Consider the following 19,566-nt stretch of genomic DNA (forward strand, 5'->3'; position numbering starts at 1 on the left):
TCCCCTCGCTGTTAACCAATCGACTTTTCACTTTTCTGCGAGATTTTCGCGTACGTTTCTCTTTCGAATCAATTGAAAAATCGCGCCCCAGATACATCATGTCGTGAATACCCGCATATTCGTTTAAAGCAGTATGATAATAAATAAAGAAATTGATATTAAATTGCGATCGTCGAAGTATGTTCATAATCGCGCGCCAAATGTTCCTCGTGGCGCTTCGGTCGGTGCCCAGGGTCACGTGACCCGCCCATTCGCCGCCGCGACCGCCCGCATGCGGAGTGCATAACCTCGCAGCGTCTGCTTTCACGAGGAAGAGAATCGGTAATTAGGAATTTCGTGTACTGGTCGCACCTCGCGTCGCCTTTGCTCCGCGCGCGTTCTCCGACGGTTTGCGCGCCTTTGCGTACGCGCCGTACATTGAATCGGGGGGACGCGCGGGCGCACGTTGAACAGGCGGCCCATGTGTCCAAGATCGTGGAAACGCGCTGACTCCGCCACGTCGCGCCCGATATTTTCCAGACGTACGACGTTGTCAAACGGTTTCCGGCGTATTTCACGCTTGACTCGGTTCTGCGTCTGTGCGTAATCTCGTCGCGTCGCGCATAATTCTTGGAGTCGTGGGTGCGACGTAACTAGCGAGTGTACCAGTCGCCTCTTACACCTTGCTTGCTCGTTTACAGAACCTCCGCAGTCATGAGCCGTTTCTTCGCGACTGGCTCGGATTCCGAGTCCGATAGCGCGTCCGAGGAGGAGCAGGTGACAAGGGCGCCCGCGACAGCTTTCACCGTAAGTACCGTAGCCCGGGCACAAGTTTTCAACGTACTCCCGTCGGCAGGCATTTCCCTGGCGTGTTGGTGTATTATCGAAATAACGCAAGGTGTCTCCTTACACAGTTCAGCGATGACGAGGAAGAAACGAAGCGCGTTGTGCGCTCCACGAAGGAGAAGAGATACGAGGAGATCGCAAATCTTATAAAACTTATCAGGAACTACAAGAAGATCAAGGACATGAGCAGCATGTTGACCAGTAAGTTACTTCAGTCTCGCAAGTCTTCCGTCACGTTTTCTGCGACGGAGAACCAGATCGGCGTGGATCGAGTACGAAGGATCAGCTACAAAGGATTTAGGCTACGAGAGTCAAACGCGGTATATAATATAATTATTGAAATAAACTTCTCGATCACGTGTTCCTGACGTTTCGGTTACCGCACGTCTCGGAACTTGTCAATCAAGACTTATATTTTAATAATTATATCGACGCGCGCTAGTAACCGCGTCTGACTCTCGTAGCCTAAAACCTCTGTAATTTTTAATTTCGAGAGTCCATTCACTTGTTAATTTTTTTAAGTACCAATGTCATTAATTTCCTTTTTAAATCTGTTGGTACGATCGAGTGCCCCCGTCGTAACGAGTGCTTGTTCTCGCGATTCTAGGTTTCGAGGACTTGATGCGAGCTTATCAGAAGGCTCTGCCCGTGATCACGAAGGAGGAGCTCGGACAGACACCGCGATTTTACGTTAGGTGCTTGGTGGAGATGGAGGATTTCATCAACGAGGTGTGGGAGGACCGCGACGGGCGCAAGAACATGTCCAAGAACAATTCCAAGTCGCTCTCGACGTTGCGTCAGAAGCTGCGAAAGTACAACAAGGACTTTGAGGAGGACATTGGCAAGTTTAGGGAGAATCCCGATCAGGACGACGACGAGGAAGAAGAGAAAGGTTTGATTGCCATGAGACATGTTTATCATCCGCGTTTCGGTTCAGATCTTTCCAAGACTAAAGAGAATGAATTATCTCCGTTTCAGCCGAGGAGCTTATGGAATCTGAGGAAGAGGAGGACAGCGCTATAGCTTTCAAGAAGGCGGGGTCGGAAGCAAGTGAACCTGATGTGTCAAAGTTCAAGGTATACTATAAGATCGAGAGTCCCGAGCGCCAGGAATTGATCAAGATAATTTGTTTATTAACCGGTTTCCTTGCGTTGCTGCATTGCAGAAGACTGTGACCGATGGCGAAGACGGCAGCGAGAGCGAATCTGACTGGGGCAGCGATTCCGACAGTGAGAGCACAAGTAGCGACGACGAAGGCCAATATCAGAATATTCGCGAGCGTTTCATCAAGAAGTATGTCCCTTTAATCTGTGATAAAATTGTTTTCTACTTAGTGAAAAGTAATAAATTTAGCGACACATTATATGACACTGATTTTTTTTTAGAGCTTCAGGAGCCCAGGAAGACGACGAGGATAAAGCGAAGAGGAAGGAGCAGCGTAAAGAACGCAAGGAAAAGGACCGAAAGAAGAAACGCGACGAAGATGACGGCGAAGGAGAGTGGGAAACCGTCAAGGGCGGTGTGGCTATTCCCTCCGAGAAGCCGAAGATGTTCGCCAAGGACGCAGAGATTAATATCGGCGCGGTGCTGAAGAAGCTTTCCGAGATAATTGCAGCTCGCGGTAAAAAGCGTACGGACAGACGCGAGCAAATAGAGCTCTTGCACGAGCTGCAACTGATATCCGACGCGCATAATCTCGGCCCGGCTGTAACCGTGAAGATTAAGTTTTCCATTGTGTCTTCCATATTCGATTACAATCCAAAGGTTTCTGACGCTATGAAGCCGGAGTATTGGTCGAAGTACGTATTTTTTTGGTGTGAAATTCATATCTAGATACAATTTATAAGCTCTCTAAAATATAAGATTTGAAATAAGCAAGGTGTTAAGTAGATAAATATTTTTGTCGCAGAATACTGGAGCGTATTACCGAGATGCTGGATATGTTGCTGAGCAACTTGGACATGGTAATAGCAGAAACAATAGTGGAAGAAATGGAGGAGTTCGAAACGACGCCGTACAAGATACACGGTTGCGTGTTGACGCTGGTAGAGCGTCTCGACGAGGAGTTTACAAAGCTGCTGAAGGAATGCGATCCACACAGCAACGAATACGTGGAAAGGTAGTAACTTTTGAGAGAAATTATGAGCGACATACTTACGACTTGTTATTATTTTTTGTTCAACAAAATCTACTTACTACAGATTGAAGGATGAGAAGCAAGTTGCTGCCATAATTGATAAGGTACAAGAGTATTTGGAGAGGCAAGGAACTGTGTCCGAGCTCTGTCGCGTGTACCTTCGTAAAATCGAGCACTTGTATTACAAATTTGACTCGAATGTTCTGAAACAAAAGGAGGTAAATCTTGCCAAGTATTTATATGCTTGTAAGATTCTCCCGGTTTATTGAACTGTCTCAATGATTGAATGTGCTTTAGGGTGAACTGGGAGCAGAGGTAATCACGTCCGTGCAGGTTATGGAAAAACTATGCAAATATGTTTACGCCCACGATAACACCGATCGGTTGAGAACTCGCGCGATTCTTTCGCACATTTATCACCATGCTCTTCATGACAACTGGTTCCAAGCTCGCGATTTGATTCTGATGTCACATCTTCAGGAAACTATCCAACATTCTGATCCTGCTACACAGGTTTGAATGTGCACCTGTGTTTACTTTTTTTCTATGAAAAAATGTGAAAATTAATTATTTTATTGCTTTTTCTAGATTCTATACAATCGTACGATAGCCCATCTAGGACTATGTGCGTTCCGTCATGCGAATATTAAAGATTCCCACAACTGCTTGGTTGATTTGATGGTGACGGGCAAAGTGAAGGAACTTCTGGCGCAAGGTCTGCTCCCGCAACGACAGCACGAGCGTAGCAAAGAGCAGGAGAAGATCGAAAAGCAAAGGCAGATGCCTTTCCACATGCACATTAATCTAGAACTTTTGGAGTGTGTATACCTTGTTTCAGCAATGCTCATTGAAATTCCATATATGGCTGGTAAGATTAAGTACATTATAAATATATTTTTACGGTTGCGTAGATATTTTTGCGAGTTTTCCTACACGCGACAAATTGTTTAATTCTAGCGCACGAGTTCGACGCGAGACGAAGAATGATCTCGAAGACATTTTACCAACAACTGAGATCCAGCGAACGCCAGTCGTTAGTCGGACCTCCGGAATCTATGAGGGAGCACGTCGTCGCTGCCGCCAAAGCGATGCGTAACGGAAATTGGTCCGCATGCAACAATTATATTATAAATGAAAAGATGAACGCGAAGGTATTAGCGAGATTTACATTAGCAACTTCTTTTCCAAATCTAGAATACGATGTAGTAATTAGTTTTACCGGAATAGGTGTGGGACCTCTTCCATCAAGCGGACAAAGTACGAGCTATGTTGACGCGATTAATCAAGGAAGAGGCATTGAGGACTTATCTGTTCACGTACTCGCATGTGTACGATTCGATCTCGATGCCAAAGCTCGCGGACATGTTCCAGTTGAAGCGGCCCATAGTTCATTCGATTATCAGTAAAATGATCATTAACGAGGAGCTTATGGTATTGGAAATGTCTTTATGTTGTATAATGATTCACGCAATGTTCTGTGTAACATATTTCCTCTTTTCATAAATTTAGGCATCTTTGGACGACCCAACTGGAACTGTGGTTATGCACCGCAGCGAACCGAGCCGCCTTCAATCGTTGGCTCTGCAATTGACGGATAAAGTCAACAACTTTGTCGATTCGAACGAACGTATCTTCGAAATGAAGCAAGGTACTGTGCACAGACGAATTAAGTATTATCGATGATCCTTACTTTGAAATATCTTTGATCGAGACTATTGAGACCACTGGAATACTACCAAAATTGTTTAAATTTAATTACACAAAACAATTGCCTTTGCAAAAATTAAACAAATTCATCACAATGTTTTATTTGAATAAATTGTTGCTTTTGTTTCTTATATACTTATATGCTATTTTTAACAAGTCTAAACAAATACCTGGGGGTCTATTACGGTTCTCGGATTGGGTGAAAATGACGAAAGTGAGTAGCTTTGTCTCTTTCTAACTGTCCCTTTAGTAAGAGACAGAGCCGCTCACTTTCGTCATTTTCACCCAATCCGAGAACCGTAATAGACCCCCTGATCTGACCTGACTTGAACCGATTCGACCAACTCTGACTTAAAGATAAATTTGTACGTTAATTAAAATTCAATCAAGTTAATGTAATGAAAAGTATAACGCTATACATGAATACAATACGACAATAGAGTGAGAGTGGAAGGAAGCAGGAAGCACAACTCAAATTATTTTAAGTTTTATTTGATCGGCTCGAGATAATTTGGAATACTTTGCTGCAATGATAAATAGAGCGTGGTTGATTTTTAGCTTATACAAACGCCAATTTCTTTCGAAACTATATATTTCTTCATTTACTTTAGTGTATGTTTTCCGATATATCTCATGATATAATACAGCATAGTCTTCTAGTTTATATTAAATATAAATTCTTGCAGGTAACTTCTTCTCAAGAGGAAACCAAGGCAATTTCCGCGATCGTCAGAGTTACAATCGTCCAGGGCAGGATTGGGGCCGACAGAGGCGCGATCGCGATCGCGATCGTGATCGTAATCGGGAAGAGAATCGGAATTATTAAGTGCATAGTAATACCGATATTAAAATGATGCGAAATGAGAATTCGGGGATCGAAACATCATTGTAATCGTTTAAGCACCAGTAATACATAAATAATACCGATGACATTGTATACAAACAGCAATCGTATTTTGTTGTTACATGCAGAATTATTTGTTGCATCCCGCAATCGCGGGACCACAACAGCCAGAAAAAGGTATTGTAATAATTTACATAAAACGAATATGTACGATCTTTTATCTATTTGTTGTACGAAAAGATAAGATTTTTACATTCTCGATGGACGCCACGAGTCTTCATATCTTTTGTATCCTCTGGACGAGTTTGTTACCCGTTAGAATAGTATCGGACGTAATGACGAGGCGTATCCCTGTGGATTTCTCTATGAGTCGACAGGCCGCTATCTCTGCGCAGGTAACACCACCTATCACGCAGATGACAACCATTTTTGGCGATAACGCTCCCCGATGACCGTTTACAGCACAGTTTGCTAAATTCGTCAGATCCTCGAAGCTGCGAGGATCCTTCTCCTGATTCGACACGATGTTTAATATTTGTGCCTGTGACACGTTAAATGATATTACGTTAATATCGCACGGTTGCGCATCGCTTGATTGATAATATAAGAAGAATGAAATACGAACTATCGCGGGTACATAAGCGTTGTTGAACACGTAGCTAGGACAGGTACGACCGTTCTGATCGGCCCGTTTGGAATAACTGGGTAACAACTTCAATTTTTGCGCGTTGCTGCTCCACTCGCTGCTCCAGTTGGGCAGTTTGTGTAAAATGTATTCGTTTCTGTACTTCAGCAAGCCGGCTGTACGCAGCTTGTAGAAGAGCGGGATATGCTGGTAACCGTGGGTATGGAGGTGGAGCTTTTGAATATTTTGAAGCTCGCTCTGCGTGATACCGTCGGTAGTGATGGACAACAGGCACAGGAGACGCAAACATCGTAGCGCGTGCTCGTCTGCAAAAAGTGTTTGGCTTTAACTGTAATTAAATCACATTTCAATTCCAATTCAATTCTGACAGCCGCTATACATCTAAATATAAGTATATATAATTAACTATAAATGTGTAGTTTAATTTCAGCGTTGAAAAGTGCACCTATATTTCTCTCGATGTAGCTCAAACATTCCTTCCGGTCCCTGCAGTCGAGCATCAGTTTCTCGATCGTCTGCAAGACTTGGAACTCGGAGCCTAACGTATCCGTGATGGTCTGGCACGCGGATATATGGAATGCCAATTGCCGGGTCGTGTCTCTGGTCCTCTGCAACCTCGTCGACACGTATCTCTCCATCTCGTTCAGCTTCATCGTCTGTACCGCCTCCTGTTCGGCTGATGCGCGGGCCGGTTATTAAAAATATCGACAGAGCGAGAAGGATGATGGTTAAGCGATTAAAAGTCAATACATTTAAGTGACTTAGCCTTCCCGTGTAAAATGGGGAAAACGTCGCTGCAGGGCGTGTCTCTCACTTCTCCGTATATTTGATCTTTACTCGGATCCAATCTGGTCTGCGACTTGTCCAACGTCGCCGTGCCGACGTTCACCTCCATCACCTCGTTCAGCAAGCCCGCGTACGTTACGGGCGTGAGAAGAGCCGCGGCTAGATCGAAGCTCCTGTCCATCACAATGAGGGCGCCGATCTCGTTTCCCAGACTGGACGAGCCCAGGCTCTGTTCCATGGATTCCATCAGTTTGCCCACTTGCTGGCTGTGCTTGCCGAGGAGGAGCGAGAGCCTCGGCGAGCCGAGTATCAGCTGCAACGACCACAGGTTGCGCGCCAATGCGCGCAGAGGACTGGTGTCCTTGTGATAGTAGAGGTCGATGAACACTGGATTTTCCATGGACAAAACGTTTCCGTCTAATCGTACGAACTCGACGGATAACGTCCGCAACGTAACCAGCTCGGACAAGCCTGAACAAACGGATCTGCCGTTACAAAGCTAGACGGTACGTGACTTGGCGCGACTTGGCTGACCTTCCTCCTCGACTAGGCTGTGTAACACAGGCGGGACGAACGGCACGACCAACAAATGATGGCACACCCCGACGTGAGGTCTGCCGGCGAGGGATATCTCGGACTGCACTTGATCTAGGACCCTCTTGCACGCGATCAAGTTGTTGGACACTAAGAATATACGTTGACTGTTCGACGGCTTCAGCCCTTCCTCCATTTTATAAATCTTGTCCACTCCGTAGCGCCTAAACACAAATCGGCGCAATTATTTGCGGATCGCTAGTAAAACGTGGTTGCAGAATGTAAGAGCGTTTACCTCAGCACGGTCACGCCTACGAAACTGTCCAGTATCTTCATCAGCTTCTGTTCTATTATCAGATCCTTCGTCCCTGGGATGGTGTCCAGTATCTTCACGAGCTTCTGCTGGCTGATCTGCTGCAGCGCGGACAGTTTATCGTCCAACGTGATGTCCATTTTGTTCTATTCGCAAGTAAATTGTAGTACGCGCGACACAGCGCTCCTCAGAAGAAGTGATCGCTAAAGCTGATTGTCCTCGTGGATGTCTTTCATACCTGTAAAATATATTTACAATTGTTTCATACGCGCGTTGTGCGCTAAATACATCACTGTAAGAAAGTTACGTAGAGGTAGCATAAGAGAGCTGCTCCCATTCTTTTCTCTCCGCAAGAAGGTAGCAGACTTGTTTTTTTTAAGGAATAAGTGCAACTACGAATGTAAAATGTAACTTAACTATCTCCAGACTTGATTAGCGTCGCAAATGCTCCTCCGTTTGAAAACAATACTTGGAATGATCTCAAGCGTGTCCCCTTACGGAAAAAACACTCGAGTTTTGAGTGTCAACACTCGATTGTCCGAATGTACTCTCAAATTTGGGCGTAAACACCCAAATTTGAGAGTGAACTCGGGCAATCGAGTGGCAACATTAATGTTTTTTCCCCAAGGAGAACAAAAAGTCAGGATGATGTCAGTTTGATGTCACATTGACCAAATTTGTCAAATTTTGGTCAATCTGATGCCATCTCCTGCATCGACCAAAATTTGAACGCGACGGGCGTTTATATCCGCGACACGCACAATCGCAGAGACAAAGGCGACAGGAGGCTCGAAGAAAAGCTGAGAAAATTACCGCGTTCGTAAAATAAATAAAAAAAAAAAGCAGAGACCCGAGGAGATTACTCGGCGGGACGAGCCGCGGGATCGCGCGTCGACACGCGGACGCTCGACGTGTCGCCAACGGACGCGCAGCGGTGCGAGTCGCGCGCGCATGACGCACGTCCGTGCGTCGCCACCGATGACACGCGAGGAAGAGGGGGGGCCTGAGAGAGGAGCCGGCGCGGAGCGATCCCCGCGTTCCCCCTTTCGTCCGCCGCACCGCCACACACCGAGACGAGACGAGCGGCGCCGCCAATCGCGCGCGCCACGCGAGCGTACTCGACGCCACCACGAGCGAGCGCGAGCGAGCGAGGTTATTTAAAAATGGCGGACGCGTCGTCTTCCGACACTACCTCGGACTGCTGCAACGAGTGTTTCTCTGACATTACGTCGGAAAAGTCGGAGTATGTCGTGGTGGGGCGCAAGCCGTGCCCGTCGCACCGTCGCAGCAAGCGGAACCTCCTGCAGAAGCTGCTGATAAGGGAGGTAGGCGGCCTCGCGGACCCGCGCGCGACCCGAGTCGGCCGCGGGCGAGTGACAGGCCCCCGAGGCGCCTCGGCCGCGGGCCCGTCGTGGGCGACTCCTCGACCGCGACGAGGCCCGCGGCCCCGGCGGGGACGCGCGGTCCCTCGGCCGCCCCGGCCCGTCTCGCTTCGCGCGACATCGCACGCGTCGCGCCGCGGCGGAGGCAACTCCTCCTCCGTGGACGCTGTGAGCTTTCGTCTTCTTTTTTTTTTTCCCCTCCAACTTCTCGGGAGAATCGCGTCGGCCCGCCGGCGCGTACGCGGGAAGAGTCCGTTTCGCGCTCGGGGAGTCGCGCGCCGGAGAGCGGCCGGCTTACGTAGGCGGCCGCTTCGCGCAGGACGTGACGCGACGGTGACTGGCGTGATCTTTGCTTACAGACGAGAGGATGCCTGTCGGCGCACAATTACGCCTCGGAGGAGAGGCTGTTCATGGCTGTACCCAAGTGGCGGCACTTCCATCTCCTGCACATAATCCCCAAGTCTGCGCTCGAGGCCGGGTAAGCTCCGACTCGACGCCGCACAGAACTCGTCTGACCCATTTCTCATCGCAGCCGTAGTCTGCAGCCTAGGCGGGAGAAACGTTGATTGTTGTCACAAAAGTGCCCCGTGATCTTATCTTTCCAATGGAAATCGAGAGACACGAGTCGCCGAGAAAATGGGTTTAGCGTAAACGGCGAGCGATGTTGAAGGCTGACCTACAAAGTGTTGGCTGCATCTAGAAACGTTTGATAAATTTTGACCCATTTCTCATCGGATGTAACCGTAGTCCGGCCTAGAACGAGACGAGAGGAATGTGACTTTGTCTTCCTGATAGAATTCGAGTGACACGAGCTGGCGAGAAATGGGTTAGCGAAAGGCGACGTTAAAGCCTGATCTACGAAGTGTCGTTCGCGTCTAGAAACGTTCTATTTTGCAGCGAATAAATAGGTTTGCAAAATTTGCGCAAGCAGACAAACGGTACGTTGTCGAAAAATGTTTTACGCTTGTTGACTCTACAAGATAGAATGTTTCTAATAAAGAGCGCATTGTAGATCAGTCTTGACTCGCCAATGCAGAGAAGCGAAGGCGACCTCCTGTTCTAGCTTAGACAAATGTGTCCGATTGTGAAGATATTTCTGTTTTGCAAGGCACATTGTTATGGGATTGACGCAATGCGGCCAGTTCCTGCTCACGTATACCTATACGTTGGACGTCGGCAGTAACACGTCCTTGTACAAATATTTGTTGCACTGGTGGGCCTTCACGCCCAACCGCGTGGCCCGCAAGGTCGCCGAAGTCACGTTGTTCGGCAATTACACAATTTATAGGGAATTGAACATAGTTATATCGCAGTGGCCGATGGAGCGGAATAAGCTTGTGATTCACGGCCTCTGGTGTGTATTGTTGAATTTCGCCGAGCGGCTGCGGAAGGAAACAGGCGAATCAGTAATATTATTTGTCTATTACAGCACAGTGCAGTGCAGCGCAGGAAATTTCTTACATTTTCAACCGACTGATAGAGCGTATTTAACTGTAACGACAGTGCCGTCACTCGAGAACTGCAAGGATTGCCTGAAGGTTGCTGCGTCGTACGAGGAAGAGGGTGAAGGTAGTGATTGACTTGCGGTACTTTCTCAGGGGAGAGCCGCGGGTAAAATGTTGTACTTGCATCAGCGCGATCGCAATGGGATTAATTGCACCTTGTCGTACAGAGTTGGCCGCCAACTGGGACGGCTGCGTGCGGTGCAACTGTCTGCAACATGGCCTTACGGTACACACGACTTACGAAGTAATCTCACCATACCCGAAGTTTCGTGCCACGGTGTGCCTGAATTATTGGAATCACGTGGTGGTCAACACGGGGAACTTCCTACATGTTCTCAGGGTAGATTTAAATGTACCTAAGTCGAAGAATCAGAGGGCGTGCGATAAACCGGACAGCGTCATGCACGATCCCGTGGTTCCGGACACGATCCCGCTCGACATGAGCGACGTCGAGGAGATGGACTACTCCGCGAGGGCGGAGCGGTACGAGAGCTCGGACGAGAAAGTGAGCACGCCGGAGTGCGTCGATCGATCTCCGAAATGCGAGTCCAGCTTGGAGCACGACTTTCTAGACGAGCCAATTAAGTTAGACGATAAGCTAGGGCGCGATTTGCCATTAAATACCTCAAGCAGTAATCAAAGCGACTATGTCTGTGATATAAATAGTAAGTCTACCGCTGCGGGCGCTTTAAACGTTAAGTCGTGCGAATGCTCGGACGGGGCGGCCGAGTGCAAGTGCCGGAATAACAGCCGGAACGGCAGCCCGGTGTCGCGGCCGGCCGGCGTCGAGCAGACGGCCATCTCGGTGCGGGACAAGATCCTGCAGGATTTCTGCGAGGACACGTCGCAGGAGCTGAACATCGGCAGCGATCTGATCACGCTGGTGAAACACCCGTCGTGCTCGCCGCGCTCGACGCCGCAGAGATTGCCCTCTGATCTCAAGACGATGACGTGGTCGTCGCCGATACTCACCCCGCCGTCGGACATCCTGCGCACTCGCAATTCGGAATCTAGTCACAGAATCCCGGTCCAGCGTAATAGCGGTAGCAGCCAGCAACGCCCGAACTCGCCGCAGCCCGGTGCTTCGCAGCAGGACAACTCCGTGGCTTCCATAAACTCGCCGTTGCAATCCGTGTCGATCAGCCCGTCGTCCTCGTGCTCGTCCCGCCTGATGTCGCCGCCTATCGCCCGATCGTTTCGCTACCCGAGCCCGCGCAAGAGATCGAATCTGCACTCGCCTCCGCCCGTGCCGGCCCCGTCGACGAGGACGACGAGAGCGACGCACAAGCTCATCCTTGATGCGGAGAAGGCGTACGAGTTCACCGACGAGGCGCAGGAGACGACGTGCGAGAAGCTGAGTTCGTTCAGGAAGCGCCGACTCGCCGACAAGAAGTACGAGTTTTGCGACGAGACGGAGGACGCGGAGAACATAGTTCCTTTCAAGCACATACGCGATCAGTTCAGGCATCGCGGTACCTGCTCCATACATCAGATTCCCTCCTCGCCGGCAATGTCGCCGGTTCTGCCCAACGGCCGAAGGCACTGGGTCGACTCGGATCAGAGCGAGTCGGACGAATTGAATCTTGCTCAAGATATTAGTGTAGCCAGCGACTTGTCCAACACCGAATCAGGTATAATCTCACGGGCGTTGTCGAAGCTGAGCGGAGAGTTCGAATCGAGTAAGAGCCTTGTGCGTTTTTCCAGCCGAGAAAAGTGTGCTGCGACCATTGAATCAGAATCAGCTGTCCAACGGGAGCGTGCACAGAGACCGCGTCGGCAAGTGTTGCCCGAATTTCTCGCCGTTGGTACCTAGAAATAACTTGCAATATCCTTTGATAAAGTGCACCGCGTGTTTTAAACGAAGCTACATAGAGCTCGACGACGAGATAATATCGGTCATCACAGATGTGGAAGGTATACATTCAACGTTCACGTAATTTCCAAGTTCATTGTCACGTTTTAATTGCAATTAACGTCGAGTTCGCAATGCTTGCAGACGAAGAGACAGGGGGCTATGTAAGTTACCAGTGTGTACTTCCGATGCTCGTGCATGGCTCCGGATATGTTCAAATGCAGATGATCAGCAATAGTAAAGCGGAAAAACTGGTAATTATCCTTTCGAAATATATGATTTTCCGCGAGACGAATCTCCCTGGGCAATCGAGATAATCGGTGAAAGAATAACTGCGAATAAAACGCTAACGTGTCTCCAAGATAATGAAAAATACTTTCAGATAGTGCCATGTGTTTCTATAACACAGTTGAGTTTCGATATTGAGACTTTTTCTCACCACATAGCAGATTGGATCTGCTCGAGGTTCAAGAAAAAGTATTGGCACTGCAGCGACTACGATATCGAAATAATCGACGTGTGCGCGCTTACCGGCGACATTATATGTTTGCACATAATGAAAATTCAAGCAAGTGAGTTATGTAGCCAAACGCAATGGTAAGCACACATGTCATCCTACTACATTTTAAGTCGTCGATTCCTTTGCACGATTACTTTGCACAAACTGTCGCACGTTACGTCTTAAGTCATCGCGGGTACAGTTTTGACAAATTGATTACGATGCAGCTCGCAAGAGAGGAAGCAATACGAGGTCGGGTGTAAGTTCACGTGGAACATCGACACGAGCGAGTACAGGATAACAGACGTGTTACCAATGGAAGAGGTGAAGCCGGAATGCTGGAAGCCGACCATCGCAAACATACCGAATTTTCGTAGTCAGTTGTGGAATCCGACCCGTCGTCTGGCTACGCAGCTGCGGGAGAAGATACAGCAGCCGTACGCGCACACAGTACGCTTCCTTCACAACGAGATGAGTCTAACAGGTCAGTGTCTCCCCCCGAGGAGTTTGTTGAATCTTTATGGAGAATCGTCGCGTAACAGCAAATCCGTTGCAGGCGAGTCTCTGACAAAGCTCACCGATCTGGACAATCTAGTGCAGTTCTACATAACGCCGCTGGAATACTACGTAGAACGTACGAACGACGCCTTAATGGAGTGAGGAAGAACGCAGGAGTCATCGCACTTAATTGCAAACAATAATTTATTTATTAATACAAACTCCGCCATTTTTGCCAACTCGCCGAGTCGCGGCGTATAATGTATAGAAATATACTCCGCATTGTTAATAGTCGACACTGTTAGCAGCAAAGAGTATCTTCCTTTTCGAGCATAAATAACGGATACACGGAATGTGTAAGCCATATAGGACTCTCGCTACGTCTTTTTGTTTCCACGTTTTACTAAGTGGAATCGATTCAGTGCGGTGCGACTTGTTCATAACTTAGAAGCATAGACTAAAGGTACTAATTAACGATACAACGAAGTTCTCGCAAAGCGTTTTTGCTCCAATTTGTAAAATTTACCAGTGCTGTATACTATACATTGACGCTATCTACGCTATCATGGTAACTACTGTACTTTGGTAACTAGTAGATATAGGTGACTAAACTGATTGTCAATAAATGTATTGTAATGTGATTCAAAGTAAGAAAGAGAAAAGGGAATGGCGATAACTGCCTCGATATACTTTGGTCCCCAAAATTAATTTGATGATCTAAATCTCTAACGAAGAGAAGAACGTCGGAAAATTTTCCCTTGTGTACATGACGTACACCGAGATTTGTCCCGCGTGTAGGACCAAATGCGTTATACTTAATTTTTCACATTATCACAAGATTATTGTATCGTAAAGGCGAATTCTCCGGAAATAGAATTTTGATATTGGCGTATTATACATTAAATGCAGCTCTCGTCATTAAAATGCGTTAGTTTCCGGTTCGCAAATATCGCACAATCTTTTTTTCGAGATTTCGAAGCGACGACTCAGTTTCAAAAGCAATGATATCGAAGCTGATGATATATCAGTTTTTTTTTTAGATTGTAATAAACTTTGTGTCGTTATTTAATAGAGACTTTTGTTAACTCGTGTATTATACTCGTATTTTAAACGAATATTTATTCTATGTATCCTTTTGAGTGGCGAAGAGACTAGCGGTTCAAACGGGTATCTTAACGGGCGGCCCTACGTTTACGTCGGATCCGATTCCGTCCAACTTGAGGCCGGTGAGAATGTCCTCCCACGCGTTCATGCACTGCTGATAGTGTCTGATATGTCGGTCCGCCATCGTGATCAGCATATTCTTCAGATCCTGCTGCTTCTCCACGTTCCACCTCTGGAAGTCGCTTCGTAGATTCTCGTTCGCGCACTCCACGCGATCCTGCAGTATCTCCGCTTGCTTGGCTAATCGCGGGATGGTCTGGCCGAGTCTCTCCAATTTCTCATCGCGTGACTCCGCCTTCCATAAAGATCCGCCCCAGCCTTGCGCGGGAATCGTGTAGCTCGTGTTTCCTACCAACTGTTACGAGTGCAATTAAATGTAGCTACAAGTTCGTCCGCCTTTCTAGCAATATAGAAATGTAGATAGTGTCGATTAATCCCCTTACATTTAAAGATCTAAGACTCTACATTTATATCACGAAGAATTATAAGCTGTTATTACATACATTTTGACATTGTTTTTCAGCAAACTTCAATCTGAAGAGATTAAAAGAAAAAGAGGAAGATATAAGCGAGACTTGTACCTGATCCTTTTCCAATCTTCTCTTCGCCAATACGTCGACCGTTAACTCGTATTCGATCTGCATCGAGTCGCGCCGGGACAATGCGTTCTTGACCGCCTCGATGTATGAAACGTACTCGCGTTCGTCGTTAGGAACGTTCTCCAGAAGTTTCTGATGAGCCATTGCGTTCGCTTCTACCGCCTTAGCGATCGCCAATAAAATGGGCGCGAGTTCCGGTTCCGACGTTGCCCACAGCGTGAATATGGGATGCAGTTGATGAAGCTCCAACAAGTAATCTATCGCGTCACAGTGCACAACGTCAGAAACAGCCGAGAGCTATTTTGCCACGTACATATGTATACAACATTTGTGCGCACCTTGTCTCTCTTTGTGTATGCGATGATTGATCTTATCTATGGCCGACAACTTTTCGCCCAACGCTGTACAATAGTCTCGGATCTGCTCGAACTCCAGGTGACGCTGCTTCATCGTATAAGTACTCGCTATATTTTGCAAGGAGTCGGTCACTTTTCCGAGGACGTTCCCGCGATTTTTCCGATGAACAAGAAACTCCTGCGATCGATTCAGATTAAAAATCGACACTGCACCGCCACAGCGACGTCGCACTTACCGAAGGTTTCGTCGTGAGAAAAATATGGAGATTCTTGTCGCAACTGAGAATAGGATGGTTCACCACTCTGTTGAGGAATATATGTAAAAGCTTCATGCGCGCTATGATAAATTCCTTGGAATAACGATCCAGTTGGGCGAGCAGCGTGTGCTTGCCTGGCATTGGCTGCAACGAAACCAGAATTCATAAGTAATTCCCTCTTCTCGATCCATACGGTTATTTTACATTCGCTTGACGTTTCTCATTTAATTGCAGCTCGCACACGGCGTATATCTCGCTCATCGAAAGTAGCGGCTTACTGGTATAATGTGTGTCGGATAGACGTCCACCAATTTCTGGCGCAGCCAAATGAAGTCGTTGTATCGCCTGCGAACCACGTACTCCCCTTCCTCGAACTCCGGACGCGTCGTCTGCGGGATCGTTTTACACGATTACGTTACGTCGGCTCCCAGAACCAGATTAACGAAATCATACTCTGGCAACGAAACGGTACGTACTCTGGTCGTTATGCGGAATGTGATATACGTCTCGAGAGTTTCCAGATGTTTCTGCGGATTGTCCACTTTTACTTGCAGATCTCGCGAGTCCGTCTGGAAGTCCGATATCTCCTGGTCCGGCAGAGTGGAGAAGCTATCGATGGAAGGAGACGCGACCTATGAAATTGTGCAAGTTTAGCTTCAGAGTTCACTTCTACTCTCTCTTCGCGGGAAGGAAGGAGAGGAAGAAAAAGCTTGGAGGCATCTGTAGCATCAAATGGTCCGCAGGCAGAGTCACGCCCTACAATAGTTGCTTTCCTTTTACATGAAAACTCACTTGTAACGTCATAACTCAGTTGAATGCACGTTCCTTTTGATTCTTGAGAAGTGAGATTCGACCAGATTCAACTGAGTTTTTGCACACGATCAAGACCGTGTGCCTTAGCGAGTTTAATAGACTCACATTAATGACGTCACATCTGAGTACAAAATACTCGCATAACTGAGTGACTCAGTATCGCTTGAGTGTAAAAGGAAAGCAGCTATTGTGTTTGCTAGATACATTCTGTTTTGTGGCCGGTAAGTACGTTTATAAAATTTCGGCAGGTTGACAAAATCTACATTGTACATGGCACAACTGTGAATTGTCGACTAATTCTTGAAGCACTTTGATTGCTTGTACAAAAAGTAGACTGTCTCTGGACGCAAGGAGCACAGTGTAGATCAGGCTTCAGGGCTGCAACTTGAGAACGTTCGCGTATGGCGTGTCGGCTGTGTATCGGTGCTGTCTCTGTTACAATTAACCGATCTCCCTTTCAGGGCAACGCGAACGGCCGCGGGGCACCGGGGAGACGGTCGAGGGTGAGAGTCCTCCAGGTTATGTCACGCTACGTACCACGGATCCCTCGATGGAGGTGCTGCAGTTGGACAGGTAGTCGGCGTCGCGGCTCTCCTGCTTGACGATCCCGCCCACCGCCATGGAGCTCACCTCCAGGATCGCCGAGTCCTCGGCGCCCTTCTCGCCTACCGGGTTCGCCACCTCCGACGTTTCCGACGAGGTCATCATTTTTCCCCCGACGACGCTCAGGACAAGGCGCGGATCACGCACGGGCCGCCCTCGCGAGACAACAGTCCGACAAGTGCTGGCAGGCGACAGCTGGACGCAGGCGCCGCGCGAGCGACGCGCACATCGATCATCGATTCAAAATGCTACGGCCAACTTCGCGTCGGGTGTGTAAGGGCCCGATTGACCCACATCCCCCTCTCCCCCGGTCGTGGTGCAACGTGCGACGTGCACGGCAATCCGTTGGCGCCTTCGGGGAAACGGCGTTTTTTCGGGGCGAATAAATCGCCCTCCGAGACGAGGGCCGCGTTCTCGGTGAGACCTTAGCGAGATGAAAAGCGCGCGAGCGGAGAGTCGGCGAAAATCGATGGCGATCCCGCGACGGTGGGGATCGTCTTCTCTCTTTTTCTTTTCCGAGGAGTAGAGCAGTCTTCTCTCTCTCTCTCTCTTTTTTTTAAATCATTCTCGGTGTCGTTAATTCGTGTCCATTTTTACCAATGCAGATTGACTAAAAGTCAATTAAAAATCATTAACAATCTCTAATAAAAATTACTAGAAATCCTGAGCGCTGAGTGGCGCGATGATAGTAATTTATTAGATTGCAGTTAATTCCACGTTAATAAAGATGAGCCGTAAAGCAATTGGAAACGAGAGAAACGAGTGGCGGCTAGCTGGCGCTGCTAGTTACGTCATTGGCGTAGCGTGTGCGTGAGCGCGACACAGATGGCGCCGGATAGCCGCATTATGACGCGCGTCCACGCGCCATCGACGTAATCGACGGCGACCGAAAAGGGATTCGCGCATTATCGGCCCCGGCCGATCGCGTTCCACCCCCTCGCGGTTTCAAAGCGGTTTCAGGCCGGAAACACTCGCCCTTACGAAATCGTTACGCGCCCTGTCTCGCGGCGCTAATTTCAAAATCGCGTTGCGTTAAACGCGAGTCCCGTCGACCGATTCGAATCTATCGTTTCCGCGGTCTTTGCGAAAACCCAAGCTTTTCTCCCCGAAGATCTCGAAGCGAAGAGGACTGCTTGAAAACCGGAAGCTAAATAACGATTTTCCGCGCCGAAACACCGTCGTTCTGCGAGATCTTTCCCAGCGCTTCGACATCGAACGTCGAGTCATTTCTCACTGGGCGATTCTACAGTCTTTTCTCAAGTCCAACGAATGATTGTATAACTTGTCAAAATCATCCGCGTTGCGGACGTCTCGCTCCGGCGCCGCGAGAAACCGGAGTAGCGGCGGATAAGACAAATTTCGCAGTTTGAGTATCTCAATTTGAATCGTCGATATAAAATTTCGCGCGGCGTCTCGCGTTCGCGCCGACCGCGCGAAAGACGAAGGAGACCGCGCGCACGCAGAAATCGTCGTTCTCTCGGCGACGACGACGACGACGGCTCGAGTCGAGGAACGCGCCGAGCACGAGAGGGCGGGAGGAAGGAGGAGGAGAGGGCTTTCGCGCCGCCACCCGCTGACGCGCGGGGCTCCGCGCGCGCCGCGCACGGCCCTGCGCGTGACGCGGTCAGTGATGCCGTAGCCAAGGCGACCGTAGCAGCAGACAAGCAACACTACTCCGGCCAGCCGTCCACAACAAAGTGCAGGGGGTTCGTCGGAGTGTGTCGCCCCGCTCTTTTCGCGCTCCGTGCCGGCGCCGTGTGTGCGTGCGTGTGAGCGAGCGAGCCCTGCGAGCCGACCGCGGCGCGCGGTTTCCTGGGTGACGGGTCCTGACTGTCGCCTTCGAGACCGAGGAAGCAACGAGGGCGAGAGAGAGAAGGAGCGCGCGCGCGCGCGGGTGGGAGAGCGAGAGAGAGGGAGGTAGAGAGCGCGCCCGCTCGACGACGACGACGACGACGACGACGACGACGACGACGGAGGGACACGTCGTTCGGCCGCGCAAGTGCGCCCGGGCGCCGCTGCGTTCGAGCACACGCCATTCATGAAGACAGGTGAGTGCGAAAGAGCAAGAGAGAGAGAGACAGAGACAGGCGAACTCCCGTCTGTCGCCGTTCCCGCTCGCGGAGCCTTCACGTCGCCGTCGAGCACGTCGAGCCGACGGCGGGGACGCCGACGTTTCGCTCCGCCGGCGGTCGCACGGCGCGACGTGCTCGCGTGGACGCCGAGACTCGCGGAGAGACCGTCTCCCT

The 19,566-nt window shown here is 49.0% G+C and overlaps 5 protein-coding genes across 10 annotated transcripts in view; 3 read left to right on the forward strand and 2 right to left on the reverse strand.

Annotated features, from left to right (window-relative positions):
- Window positions 1–224: 224 nt before the first annotated feature.
- On the forward strand, window positions 225–5,778 carry LOC105562594 (eukaryotic translation initiation factor 3 subunit C). The gene is made up of 15 exons (XM_012013560.1): window positions 225–321; window positions 681–786; window positions 894–1,026; window positions 1,433–1,717; window positions 1,804–1,901; window positions 1,991–2,118; window positions 2,211–2,624; window positions 2,735–2,944; window positions 3,027–3,180; window positions 3,260–3,475; window positions 3,551–3,830; window positions 3,920–4,113; window positions 4,190–4,393; window positions 4,472–4,610; window positions 5,356–5,778. The coding sequence occupies exons 2-15, from the start codon at window positions 694–696 to the stop codon at window positions 5,493–5,495; spliced, it is 2,688 nt and encodes an 895-aa protein (XP_011868950.1). The 5' UTR covers window positions 225–321; window positions 681–693; the 3' UTR covers window positions 5,496–5,778.
- LOC105562593 (vacuolar protein sorting-associated protein 33B) lies at window positions 5,719–8,734 on the reverse strand. Of its 4 annotated transcripts, XM_012013556.1 has the most exons (8): window positions 8,606–8,721; window positions 8,210–8,285; window positions 7,775–8,030; window positions 7,480–7,703; window positions 6,910–7,416; window positions 6,605–6,835; window positions 6,139–6,464; window positions 5,719–6,054 (listed from the first exon to the last, which is right to left on the reverse strand). In XM_012013556.1, the coding sequence occupies exons 3-8, from the start codon at window positions 7,930–7,932 to the stop codon at window positions 5,791–5,793; spliced, it is 1,710 nt and encodes a 569-aa protein (XP_011868946.1). In that variant the 5' UTR covers window positions 7,933–8,030; window positions 8,210–8,285; window positions 8,606–8,721; the 3' UTR covers window positions 5,719–5,790. The 4 variants fall into 4 exon arrangements, with proteins under 4 accessions (XP_011868946.1, XP_011868948.1, XP_011868947.1 ...); XM_012013558.1 differs by lacking the exon at window positions 8,210–8,285 and having other exon boundaries at window positions 8,643–8,734; XM_012013557.1 differs by lacking the exon at window positions 8,210–8,285 and having other exon boundaries at window positions 8,606–8,722.
- Window positions 8,735–8,865: 131 nt separating this feature from the next.
- LOC105562592 lies at window positions 8,866–14,179 on the forward strand. Of its 2 annotated transcripts, XM_012013553.1 has the most exons (10): window positions 8,866–9,117; window positions 9,534–9,652; window positions 10,283–10,528; window positions 10,604–10,743; window positions 10,847–12,310; window positions 12,384–12,593; window positions 12,676–12,785; window positions 12,914–13,128; window positions 13,258–13,514; window positions 13,587–14,179. In XM_012013553.1, exons 1-10 carry the CDS (start codon window positions 8,956–8,958, stop codon window positions 13,688–13,690), a joined length of 3,027 nt encoding a protein of 1,008 aa, XP_011868943.1. In that variant the 5' UTR covers window positions 8,866–8,955; the 3' UTR covers window positions 13,691–14,179. The 2 variants fall into 2 exon arrangements, with proteins under 2 accessions (XP_011868943.1, XP_011868944.1); XM_012013554.1 differs by lacking the exon at window positions 13,587–14,179 and having other exon boundaries at window positions 12,914–13,103; window positions 13,258–13,406.
- LOC105562591 (sorting nexin-7-like) lies at window positions 13,715–17,677 on the reverse strand. Its single transcript, XM_012013552.1, has 7 exons — window positions 17,255–17,677; window positions 16,381–16,536; window positions 16,183–16,293; window positions 15,884–16,048; window positions 15,630–15,825; window positions 15,274–15,548; window positions 13,715–15,047 (listed from the first exon to the last, which is right to left on the reverse strand). Exons 1-7 carry the CDS (start codon window positions 17,423–17,425, stop codon window positions 14,688–14,690), a joined length of 1,434 nt encoding a protein of 477 aa, XP_011868942.1. The 5' UTR covers window positions 17,426–17,677; the 3' UTR covers window positions 13,715–14,687.
- Window positions 17,678–19,292: 1,615 nt separating this feature from the next.
- Window positions 19,293–19,566, forward strand: part of LOC105562595 (DNA-binding protein RFX2) — an 11,744-nt gene continuing 11,470 nt past the window's right edge. The window contains exon 1 of one of the 2 annotated variants that reach the window (XM_012013563.1): window positions 19,293–19,368. In XM_012013563.1, coding sequence (XP_011868953.1) covers window positions 19,359–19,368 — 10 coding nt within the window. In that variant the 5' untranslated portion in view covers window positions 19,293–19,358. The remainder of the gene's footprint in view (window positions 19,369–19,566) is intronic. The other variant, XM_012013567.1, reaches the window with a different exon arrangement.

The sequence above is a fragment of the Vollenhovia emeryi genome, unplaced genomic scaffold (assembly GCF_000949405.1).
Source record: "Vollenhovia emeryi isolate VEMERY1.0 unplaced genomic scaffold, V.emery_V1.0 DF939185.1, whole genome shotgun sequence".
Classification (NCBI taxonomy): Eukaryota; Metazoa; Arthropoda; class Insecta; order Hymenoptera; family Formicidae; genus Vollenhovia; species Vollenhovia emeryi.